The sequence below is a fragment of the Cricetulus griseus genome, chromosome 3 (genome assembly GCF_003668045.3).
Source record: "Cricetulus griseus strain 17A/GY chromosome 3, alternate assembly CriGri-PICRH-1.0, whole genome shotgun sequence".
In the NCBI taxonomy this organism is placed as follows: domain Eukaryota; kingdom Metazoa; phylum Chordata; class Mammalia; order Rodentia; family Cricetidae; genus Cricetulus; species Cricetulus griseus.
This window is the reverse complement of record NC_048596.1, coordinates 188,359,781-188,372,265: the sequence shown is the minus strand read 5'-3', so window position 1 is coordinate 188,372,265 and position 12,485 is coordinate 188,359,781. Positions and strand designations below refer to the sequence as shown.

The following is a 12,485-nucleotide window of genomic DNA, read 5'->3' as shown; positions in this document are numbered from 1 at the left end:
AAAGCACCAAAGGCTAGACACTTAAACACTAGAGGCAGCTTCATCTTGACTTGGACCTGCTTTCTCAAGAGCTCAGGGTAGTACTTAAACATCCAACAGCTTACTTTCTTTTTTATGCTCTTAAAACCCAAGTTTAGGATTGTATGGACATGTCTAGTACTTGCAGGTGCTTGAATCCTTTCAGACTGTGTCTCATGAAACCTAGGTTGCCCTTGAACTCCTTCTCTTCCTAAAATCCCAAGCCAGAAACCTGTGCTCCTCCTTGTCTATCCCCACCCAAAACCTTGTGCCAATCCCGTGAACACCGAGATCTAAAGTGGCTTTAGATCGTCATTTGACTTGTGTCTCTGTTATGGTCCTCTCCAGACTCTAGCTGCAGCAAGCTGCTTTCTTTAGTGAAGTCAGAGGATATGAGTCACATTGCCCTCACATTCATGAATGTCCTTGACACCCACCCACCAACCTCACTGGGGTTCGTAGACCAACACCAGGGACAGGACAAGCAGCAGAACAGTTTGTCCTAATCATCAGAGTCTAGGAAAGGCAGAGGAACCTAGAGGCCTTATACGGGTTGGGCAAGTGTCCTACCCACCCCCACCCCAGTTTTTTTTTTTTTTAGTCAATAGAAAGTATTTTGTATTTTGGTTTTTTTGTTTTCTTTTTTTTGGTTTTTTTCGCTTTTGGTTTTTGGGTTTTTTTTGGTTTTTCGAGACAGGGTTTCTCTGTGTAGCTTTGGAGCTTATCCTGGCACTCGCTCTGGAGACCAGGCTGGCCTCGAACTCACAGAGATCTGCCTGCCTCTGCCTCCCGAGTGCTGGGATTAAAGATGTGTGCCACCAACACCCAGCCGAGGATTTTGTATTTTTAAACACCAGAAGTGATGCTGCGTAGGAAATGAAGTCATAGCATACCTTAAGCTGCTCTACCCATAATTCTGCAAAACTGTGTCTTCATTTAAAAAAAAAAAATCCTAAATTGGCTATGGAAGGAAGATCTCACTTTCACCATTGTGGATTTTTTTGTCTGTATTCCTAAGTAAGGTCTAATGTTATGACTGCATTTGTGTGTGAGTGTTCTTCTCAGTTTGATTCAGGCACACAGTGCACATGTTTGTAGTCCTGCTCCAGGACAGGGTTAAATGCCCTGTTTTATCTAGTGCACCATCGCCAAGCATGAGCTCACTGTCTGAGGAAATGAAGCTGCTGTGGAGAAACGGCCGCCCTGGCCACCAGTGCCTCGCTGGAGAAGCGCAGGCCTTGTTTAATGTGCTTGTGTCTGTGGCTGCTAGAAAGCTGTCCCCACCCAGACTGAGACATTTTTGGCCTTAAGACAATGTTCCAAAGCAAGAGTTCCCAGTTTCTAAGCACCAGCTCTCTTTTGGCTAGTTAAGTTTCCAAGTATCACTTGCTCTTGTATAATGAGAAAGCCCCACAGCAGCACAAAGTATAGTAGGAACTGGCCTCCAAGTAGAAACAAAAAGGTGTGTGTGTGTGTGTGTGTGTGTGTGTGTGTGTGTGTGTGTGTATCAGGAGTGCCAGATCTCAGAGCCGGGGAGGCAGACCTCTTGGAGAAAGTGTCCTATTTTCTGAGCAGAGTAGTTTATTTTATAGGTACCTCATTTTGAGGAATCATAGTTGGCATTGACTTCCTATACATGTGAATCTCTTTTAAACTAATTATAAAAAAACAAAAAACTGGGCAGTGGTGGCACATGTCATTAATCCCAGCAGATCAAAGTTGAAAGCCAGATCTCTGAGTTTTAGGCTGGCATGCTCTACCAAGCTAGTTGCAGAACATCGAGGGCTACCTAGAGAAACCCTGTCTCAAAAAACTGAAACTGAAACTAATTTTATCTGTAATCAGGCCAGCCTGTTACCCTGTAAAGCACTCCAAGTAGATAGAAACCTTTTTGGTTTTGTTTTTTTTTTGTTTTGAGACAGGGTTTTTCTGTGAAACAGTCCTAGCTGTCCTGGAACTCTCTCTCTGTAGACCAGGCTGGCCTGGAACTCACAGAGATGTGCCTGCCTCTGCCTCCCAAGTACTGTGACTAAGGCAGGTGCCGCCACCACCACCCAGCTCAAAACCATTTTCCAGTGGTTCTGTAGCCCAAAGGAGAGAGGGAGTCAGTCAGAGGTACTTCAGCTGTAGCAAACCTTTGAATTCAATGTCAGAGTGTAGGACACAGCACCTATTAACCAGCAAGTGGCTGGTTTCAATCTCAAACACTGGGAAAAAAAAACAAAACTATATCGTCAAAACAAATGGAAAGGAATATAAATGGTGGTTGTGCCCAGTGCGATGGCTTCATGGAAAGAGACTCAACAGAACTCTAGAGGGTAGAAATTGGCTGTTTTGACAATTTGTTTGGTTGGTAACTTTTTGAGTGGAGGTCCAGGGTCCCCTCAAACTCCTGATATTCCCATCCTAGTTTTCAGAATGCTCTTACAAATGTGTGCAACCACGCCTGGCTAACAATCTGGGTTTTAAGTGAAGTATTAAATACAGGAATTCATATCTTGTGGAAGTTATTAAGGTCCACAGTTACATTCTGTGGCTTTTTTTTAAAGAATTTATTTTTTAAGATTTTATTTATTTATTATGTATATAATATTCTGCTTCCATGTATATCTGCACACCAGAAGAGGGCACCAGATCTCATAACGGATGGTTAGTGAGCCACCATGTGGTTGCTGGGAATTGAACTCAGGACCTCTGGAAGAGCAGTTAGTGCTCTTAACCTCTGAGCCATCTCTCCAGCCCTCTATGCACTTTTTAAAATGTAATTTTACCTTAATTAGAATGTGAAAGAAAAAAGGGCCTTATTAATTACTTGAGATAGCAGACATTGAAGCAATCTCATTGTAGTGCCACCTCTGCCATCAACTTCTAGTTGTATGTAGGGAAGGAATCTAACCTTTGACTTCTGACCTCCATTCTGTACTACAAAATAAAGTTGCAACAATTAGGATGTTTGTTTTCTTTCAAGTGTAAGCTAGGATTTCTCATTTTAAAAAATTGTGTATGTATGTGGTGCCAGGAGTCAAACTCAGTATCTTGCACATGCTAAGCAAGTTTTCTCTCTACCTCTGAGCTATTACCCCAGTCCCATTAAAAACACAAAACAACAACAACAAAAAACTCTTGATTGGGTGAAGTGTGGTAGCACATACCTTTGATCTGGGCATGAGAAGCAGAGGTAGGCAGATAGTCTGTGAGTTCAAAGCAAGCCTGGTCTAGTGAGTTCCAGTATAGCCAGGGCTACATAGTAAGACCCTTTCTCAAAAACAAACAAAAAGCAAAATAAACCTTATAATTGGATATATAAAGCATGAGATATTTTCTTTAATCTATTAATACTGTGACATGCATATGGCCTCAGTAAATTAGTGACAGGGAACAGGCACTTGAGAGTGGTGTTTGGGGAGAACTTTTCCATTAACCTAGCAACCTAGGGGCTCTGAGTTTGAATTTGGTATTTTGCCCTAATCCAGATGAGCCAGCAAGGATTACGAATCAACATTTCAAATCAAATCTGTTTGGCAGAGTCACTGTGGGAGAAAAGGCAGAGGCAGAAAATCAGTCCAAGTAGGAACCCAAATTGCCAAATGTTGGTCTCAAATACATGTTCCCTGAAATTGGCTCCATTCCAAAGAGAAGACCTCACAATGGAAACAGTGACGGCCATTTGCTCAGGCGGCTAGGAGAATGAAAAGCACACTGAAACCTAGTGTCTCCAAGGGAGAGGGAAACCAACCTGACAATGGAGCAGGACCACAGAGCCCTTTCCCAGCATCTGTCTTCAGCTCAACAACAGACCTTTTTGTGACCCCTCAGGGACACACTGAGAAAGGACACCGAGCAGCTCAATCACACTAACATGCAAGCTTGTCTCGGTTGCCATGTGTTAGGTTTTGTTGAGAAAGAAGCATGTTCTACTTCCAATATTTACACTTCCCATTCCTCCTATACAAGGTTTCAGCAACTTTCTGGTTTTGGTTTTGCCTCTTGTGGGTTATTTTGGACTCTGGGGAATGACCTTCCCGCTGGCATTTTCCTGCAGTAATAATATTGTTTAATCCAGTGCCACCCGGAATGTCCTTCTGTATTAGCATATAGCATAGTAACTGCTGCATTGAAAGACTGGCAGGCAGAGAGTGAAGGGTGTGAGAGAATGATAGGACAGACTAAACCAGCTCCAAAAGAGCTCTGCTAGGAAAATTTATTTACCTTCCAAATTCTACTTGAAAGTCCAGCTCTGCTTTGCTTTGTGTGTTTCTCCTCCCCAGTTCTTACATTGAAATCCTGATTCCCAATATGATGGTGTTGGCACATGACTGCCTCTCTAAGATGATCAGGCAAAGCTCTCCTGAACAGGATTGATGCCTTTATAAAAGAAGCTCCGGAAAGCTAGGTGTGATGGCACCTGCTGTAGACTAGCACTCTGGAGGTGGTGCCAGGAGGACCAGGTTCCAAGGGCAGCCTGAGTTACACCAGACTCTTTCTGTATAAACTCAGTAAAACCTCAAGAAGATTCTCTCCATTGCAGAATGCAGTGAGAAGGTAGCCATCTCTGAAGCAGGCATTGGGCCTCACTAACTCTACCCACATATTAATCTTGTTTTTTCCCAGCTTCCTTCCAGCTATGAGGGATCAGTCTGTTGTGTATAAACCACCTGCCTTACCGTAGTTTGGTATAACAACCAACTAGATTAAGGCAAGGACTGTAGCTGGACAGTGGTGGTGCACACCTTTTATCCCAGCACTCAGGAGGCAGAGGCAGGTGGATCTCTGTGAGTTTGAAGCTAGCTTGGTCTACAGAGAAAGTTCCAGGATAGCCAGAGCTCCACAGGAGTTTAGTTTTCTGCTTCATCTATTTCAGCAAAATTCTAAAACAAAGGAGTATAAAAATTCTGCAAGGCTCACAAATCCTCACATAAGAAAGTAAAATTCATATTGATCAAACTGGAATGTACTCCATGTCCAAAGCAGAGGCATTTTGTCCCAGCTGAGTATATGCTGGATCTGAAGACACATACATGCATTTCTGTGGAAGGCACACAGCACAGGCCTCCTCACCATCTGACTTAGCAACACAAGGGGGAGTTTGACACTGGGTTAGAGTTGACTGTGGTCCAGGATGTGCTGGCTTGTGGTCCTGGGAAGGTAATAAAGTATCCGTAGAAGCTTTGTCTGTGGGATGCATTGGGATCATGTACAGCATAGGTCTGAGGGGAGAGCTGTCCCCTGCACTGACAGTGACTTGCATTAGGGAGCTTCCAGTCTGGGTCTGCCTTTCAGCTCAGAAGCAACTGTATCCAATCTGCTGTCTAGACTTGCAGAGCTTTCCCCAACAAACCTAAAAGCTTACCCTTACTCCAGTGGAAGCCTACTGGAGGAATATGGTTGTGGAGGCAGCGACACACGTGCTGGGAGTACTGCTTGGCCCACATCTGCTTCCTCCAGGACCTAGGGAGGAGGAGCAAAGCTGCCAATCAGAGGTCCATGTAGCCTCCTACTCAACTCAGTGGCTTTGCCTCCATGCCACCCACAGGGATTTTTGTTTTGTTTTGTTGGCTGGCTTCCTACTCCCTAAGAAATAAAGATGTGAAGGAGAATTGGCTGCATTTTTTTTTTTAAATCTTTCTAGAATCCAGTCCAATGCAGTCTTTTTGAGAATAGGGTCATTTCTATTGGCTTTTTCCAAATGCTGCTAGAAAGAAATCTTCACAAGGAAGAGAAGGGGAGAGGGAGAGTAAAGGAAGTGAGGAGAGCACTGCATCTGAGGTACAAGACTCTCTTCATGATGCTCCTAACTCTAGGGAAGACGACAAGGGACTCCACAGAGACAGCGCAGTGGGAGGTGACTGTGATGAAAGCCAGCACCCAGACTGAGAGACCTGAGAGACGGACACAGTAACCTTGGGAGTACTGAGCTCAGGGAAGGAATGGGGGTTAGCAAGAGGCGCACACAGCAGCATTGGGAGGCATTTGAGGTAGAAGGCATCATCTATCAGGGTAGAGTTGAGGACAGCATGGCCAGACTAGCAGAGCCTAGGAGAGCTTTGGGAGGATGCTGACCATGCATGCATTCGGGTCAGTGAGGAGAATGTCCCACAAGGGAGAATGGTTTTATGCTGACAACTCAGTGTTTTGGAGATTTGGGGAAAGGTCATGGGATAGAAATCACATCTAGGGAGCTCACCGTCCTCTGTAATAAACATATGGACTACAGGGCAGGGATGATAGCCAAGATGCCATGCTTTTTTTTCAGGGGGGGGGAGGGGTAGAGCACGCACAGCAGTAACTGGAAGACAACTGGTGAGGTGAGGACAATGGTGGCTTGAGGGAACTGACAAGCTCACTGAGAAAGACTCCAAGTCAACATAGCAGAAGTAATTGCACGTGTTTATTACAGTACTCACAGTAGCAGAGTTATGAAACCAACCTGTGTCCATAAATTTCTTCAGCCATAAAAAAGGTATGTCATTTGCAAGATGATGGGTACAACTGGAAATATGTAGGGGCTACCAGGAGGCGGGGCTACAGCGTCTCCCTACAATGGAGGTGTTCAAGTTAGACACCCTTTCCACATGACTTTAGAGCTTAGCCAGAATAGACGTAGTTAGGATGTGTAATAGCAGATTATTGTATCTTCTTGTATTTCACCTTTATGATTGTTAATTTTGGATGTTTTACACTATTAAGTCTTAATCCTCTTTTAGACTAAAAGGGGAATTGTAGGTAGACACTGTAGCCCCGCCTCCTAGTAGCCCCTACAGGTGTGCCTGGCCACACCCATGAGGGCGTGGTCAGGGGAGGTCAAAGATGACTTGGGGACAATTCTTAAGGGACCACACACACGTGTATGCCCCCTCTCTCTGGCCACGCTAGCTTGCGGCCTCTGGGCATGCTCTGGCTTGCGTTTGGGTTGGTGTTTATCTGAATAAAGAAATCTTAGCCTTACGGACTACCGATCATCTTTGAGCACATGCAGCACGCAATACTCAATACTCAACAGAAATAATCATAATGAATGATTTTTCTCTATAAGATCACAAACATAGGTGCAGAAGACAAAGTAGAAGCAACACTGCCTAGGAGAACAGAGACTAAAGGGAAAGGGTAGCAGGGACTGGGGGAAAATACACTCAAGGTACTTTACATATTTGCATAATAAAATGGCCTTATTTAACCCAATGATATAATTTTTTTAAGTGTTGGGGTTTATAGCCCCAGCCCATAAAGTGCTTGCTACACAGCACGAAGACCTGAGTTCAACCTCCAGAACCCACATAAAAAAGCCAAGCACAGTAACCCTCAGTGTGACTGTGCACACCAGTAGCCACAGCAGTGAGGAGGCAGACACTGGAGGGCCCCTGGGCCCCCTGGTCAAGCAAAGCCTGATAGTACCTGAGAACCAACACCCGAAGTCCAGCCCTGGCTTCCATAAGCACATGCACACACACCCACACATTTGTGCGCAAGCATGCACACACACAAGCAGCATCAAGGCACACCAAGCAAGGCATGGTACCAAAGGTGATGCAAGGTGACTAGATTTTCAGACATGTACCCTAACACCCAGCTTCTGTGCTGTCTATTGTAAATATTGTAAATGTGCTGTCTACACGTAAATATGTATTCTGTTCTGTATCACACACACCACTCCATTTGGGTTGTTTTGTCCTCAAGTGCCTAGACCGGCCTCAAATTCAAACTCCTGCCTCAGCCTCTGAGTTACTTCATTACAGTACTCTTTATTACTGTTACTAAGGATACTGTCATGATCTGTCTACTGAAACTGATCTCTCCAGCTTCTTTTTCTTACATCCTTGTTGGAGTTTTTATTGAAATGGTATTAATGACTCATGATCTGGAGATGGCACACGTCTTTACATACTCAGATGTGCACTGCATCCTTTAGTCTAGGTCTACTTTTAAAACCTCCTGCAACACTTTTTTATTTTTTTAAGATTAATTTATTTATTATGTACAGTTTTCTGTCTACATTTATCCCTGCAGACCAGAAGAGGGCACCAGATCTCATTACAGATGGTTGTGAGCCACCTCTGGCTGCTGGTTGCTGGGAATTGAACTCAGGACCTCCGGAAGAGCAGACAGTGCTCTTAATCTCTGAGCCACCTCTCCAGCCCAACACTTTTCTCTTTTTGTCCCTGAAGGTCTTAGGAGTGAATCTGTGTTAAATTTATTCCTATTTACACGGATCTCTGTGAGTTCGAGGCCAGCCTGGTCTACAGAGTGATGCCAGGATAGGCTCCAAAGCTACAGTGAAACCCTGTCTTGAAAAAAACCAAAATAAATAAATAAATAAATAACCTACTATTTAATAATATATGGGGCTGGAGAGATGGCTCAGCAGTTAAGAGCACTGACTGTTCTTCAAGAGGTCCTGAGTTCGATTCCCAGCAACCACATGGTGGCTCACAACCACCTTGAATGAGATTTGGTGGCCTCTGTTGGCATGCAGGCAGAAGACTGTATACATAATAAATAAATAAAATCTTTAAAAAATTTATTCCTATTTAACAGATTTTGCTCCTGTTACCAACAAAATATTTCTCTTCTTCTGTCCTCTAACTGGCTATAATTGGTACATAAAAACATCAGAGTGTGTAACTGTGGGCTGGAGTTGGCTGTGGCAGAGTACCAGTCGGGTGTTGGTTGCGCACGCCTTAATCCCAGCACTCAGGAGGCAGAGGCTATGGCAGAGTACCTATGAAGCAATGTGAGGCCCTGTGTTTGCTCCTAGCACCGTACAACTGAGCTGCTGTTCAGCAAGCATGTGCCCCTTCTTCCCCACTTTTATAGCTTTTCCATATTTAAAATACAAAAAACAGTTGTAGTCTGCATACAAGGTTTGCTCTTCATCCACATCCTATTTATTTTTGTATTTATTGTATGAAATGAGTAATGTTTCCCAGACTTCTTTGCATTGATTGCTGTGCTGAGCTGTGTTTTTCTAGCTTCTTGGAATGAGCTGCTGAAACAAGCTATGCATTGGAATGAAGCCTTTCATGTATCATCCTCCTTTTTGTTGTTGTTGGGTATTTGTCTGTTTTGTACTGGTGTCAGTTTATTAACAGCAGGTTTGTTTTTTTTTATTTCAGTTTATTCATTATTCATGTAATGTTTTTTGATCCTACACACCTCAACTTGCTGCCCACGCCCCACCCCACCCACCCACACATTAAAAAAATGTTTTTTTTTTGTGTATAAACATTTTGCCTACTTGTATATACGTACACCTTGAGGGGGTCTGGTACCTGAGACCAGATGTTTGATACCCTAGAACTGGAGTTACAGATGGCTCTGAGCCACCATGTAGGTGCTGAGAACCAAGCCCAGGTCCTCCACAAGAGCAGTAAATGTTCTTAAACACTGAGCTGCCTCCCCATCCTCTCCTATGGTATTGATTTTACTATCAGGATACTGAGGTGTAGTAACGGCAGTTTTTTTTTTTTTTAAATTTAGGAATTGAATTTAGGGCTTCATGCCTGGAGGCATTCTATATCTGAACTGTATCTCCAGAACTCTTATTTTTAAAAATAATTTTGAGACAAAGCCTCACTCTATGCATACAGGCTGAACTTGTGACCCTCTGCCCTAGCCTCCCAAGTAGCTGGAATTAATACAGCCCCTAGGCACTAGACAGAGCCCAGATGGTTTAAAATGTTGTGTATATGGGTATTTTATTTAAGTAATTTATTTTTAGTTTACGTACATTGGTATTTTGCCTGCATGCATGTCTGTGTGACAGGTCAGATCCCCTGTAACAGATGATACAGACAGTGTGAGCTGCCATGTGGGTACTGGGAATTGAACCTGGGTCCTCTGGAAGAGCAGCTGGTGCTCTTAACCACTGAGCCATCTCTCCAGCCCTATATGGGTGTTTTGCCTATGTCTGTGCACTATGTCTATATGCAGTGGCCAGAGGGGATCTGGAACCTCTGAAACACCCACCATGTGGGTGCTGGGAACCAAGCCCAGGTCCTCAGCAAAAGCAGTCAGTGCTCTTAACTGTTGAACCATCTCTCCTTCCCCTAAAGATTTCATTTTTGATGTGTATTGGGGGGTTTGTTGTGGTGCCCTGGGGATAGTTAAGAGCAGTTGTGAGCTGCCCTATGTGGGTACTGGGAACCAAATCTGAATCCTCTGAGAGCAGTGTTTACTCTTAACCACTAAGGTACCTCTCCAACTCCAATGGTGGGTTTTGAAGCTGATATTCTGTTGTTTCACTTTCTTTAAACATTCATCTTTTACTTTAGTTATGTATATATGTATGTACCTATAAGTGCAGGTGACTTGAGTCCCGAGGTGAGAAGCTAGAGTTAGACAGCTGTGAAACATCTAACGTGTGCTAGGAACCAAATTTGAGTCCTCTACAAAAGTAGTACACTCTCGGGCTGGAGAGATGGCTCAAAGGTTAAGAGCACTGACTGCTCTTTCAGAGGTCCTGAGTTCAGTTCCCAGCAACCACATGATGGCTCACAACCATCTGTAGTGAGATCTAGGGTCCTCTTGTGGTAATGTGTGTAAATTATCTGGTATCCACTAAGTGTTCCATAAATGCTAGCCATGAACTACTTAAAAACACAGTCAGGGTTAGGAATATAACTGACCTGGAAGAGTGCTTGCCTATGTGCAAGCCCAGTGTTCCATCCCCAGCAAGACACAAAACTAGGTATGATGGTGGTACTTGTAATCCCAGCACTCAGGAGGGACAGGAAGATCAAAATTCAAGGTCGTCCTTGGCTACTTTTTAAGTTGGAGACCAACCTGGGATATGAGATTGCTTTAAAAAACCTACAGTCAGCTTCAGTGACTTGCCTTGAGATTTTTCTTGCTATTTCTTCTCAGGTGCATTTGTGGGTTTGTGGTTACAAACAGAAATAGATCAAAAGGTCTGGGGTACGATACTTCTTCTCCTTTCTGTTTGTCCTGTTCTGTTCCAATGGACTTACTATTCCTGCCTACCGGCCCTGGCAAAGCTGTTTGTGGCCCAAGGTCAGAGTCCTTCAAGGGACTTTCCTTTTGAGAAGTGGTCTGTTGTTTCAACTTGACCCCAGTGATACTTCTGCCTCAGCCTCCCAGAAGCTGAGTTGACAAGCTGCACCTAGCTCTAGCTCCTCCAGGGCCCTTTCTCCCCATGAGATAAGGTTCCTCTATGTAGCTTTGGCTGGCCTAGAACTCCAGATCTGTAGACCTGGTTGTTCTTGAACTTAGGGATCTGCCTATCTTTGCCTCCAGAATTAAAGGTGTGTGCTACCACACCCAGTCCAAGGGACTTTTGTTTGTACTAGAAGTGTTTACATGACAGTAGTGGTAGATACCTTTAATGCCAGCACTTTCATCTCAGGGAGGCAGAGGCAGGCAGATCACTTAGTTGCAAGGTCAGTCTGGTCTACAGAGGAAGTTCCAGGACAGCCAGGGCTACACAGAGAAAGTGTCTCAAAAACAACAAAAAGTGTTCTTCCCTCACTAGAGATGCTAAGCTGATGGAAGCATCTTTGCCATAACATGCGAAGAATCTGCCTGAGAATGAAATCAACATATAGGAAAACAAAACCAAGAAACAAGGTTATGCTATCATGTAATGCCTACAGCCAGTGAGTGAACCATCCTATGCTAGCTCAAACAATAAAATGTCTTTCTGTTGCTTAGGCCAGGCTCGGGTAAGTGCATATGACCATAAAAAAAAAAAGACTCCTCCATAACTAAAATTTGTAACTCCAGTTCTAAAGGATCTGATATATCCTCTCTGGCCACCACAGGTACCAGGCATATACATGGTACACAGACATACATCCAGGCAAAACACACACAAATAAAAAATTTTAAAGTTTATGATTATTATTTTAACTACATGTCCTTACATCACTTGGTGATACTTTCCTTTTTGTCGTTGTTTTTGTTTTCAAAACATAGGGTCTCACTATATAGCTCTGGCTGTCCTGGAACCTGTAGACCAGATTGGCTTTGAACTCAGGAAATTGGTCTGCCTCTGCCTCCCAAGAGCTGGGACTAAAGATGAGTGAGAACCATTACACCTGGCTGGTTTCCTTATTCTGATGATTAGTATAATGTTACTGTAAGGACTCAGGCATTATGCTGGCCTGCCCCTGTCACCTGGCAGAATGCACTCAGGCAGTACCCTGGTCAGCCCAGGGTTCCATGACTACTAGGCTGGTAGCAGGTGCAAAGGACTCCTTTACAAGAAAGACCCCACCCACTTATGCTCTTTCTCTTTCCCACTCCCTTTCTTGCTCTCTTTCGTGCTGTTCTACTGGGGCAGACAGGACTTTTCCTGTCTCCCTCTTCTCTTCTGTCCCCTCTCTGTGTCTCTTTATCTCTTTTCTCCCCTACCCTTCCCTTTCTAATAAAACTTTTCACTTAAGCTCTGTCTGCCTGTTGTGTTTGTCCCTCACCTGCCATGGAATCCACCAAGGTCCCCCACAAGCTTCATT

General features: G+C 44.0%; 1 protein-coding gene across 3 annotated transcripts in view; it reads right to left on the bottom strand.

The window, feature by feature from the left end:
* Window positions 1-12,485, bottom strand: part of Gabarapl2 (GABA type A receptor associated protein like 2) — a 38,855-nt gene that overhangs the window by 6,078 nt on the left and 20,292 nt on the right. For all 3 annotated transcript variants that reach the window (XM_035442693.1, XM_035442694.1, XM_035442695.1), the window contains exon 5: window positions 5,369-5,466. In XM_035442693.1, coding sequence (XP_035298584.1) covers window positions 5,369-5,466 — 98 coding nt within the window. The remainder of the gene's footprint in view (window positions 1-5,368; window positions 5,467-12,485) is intronic.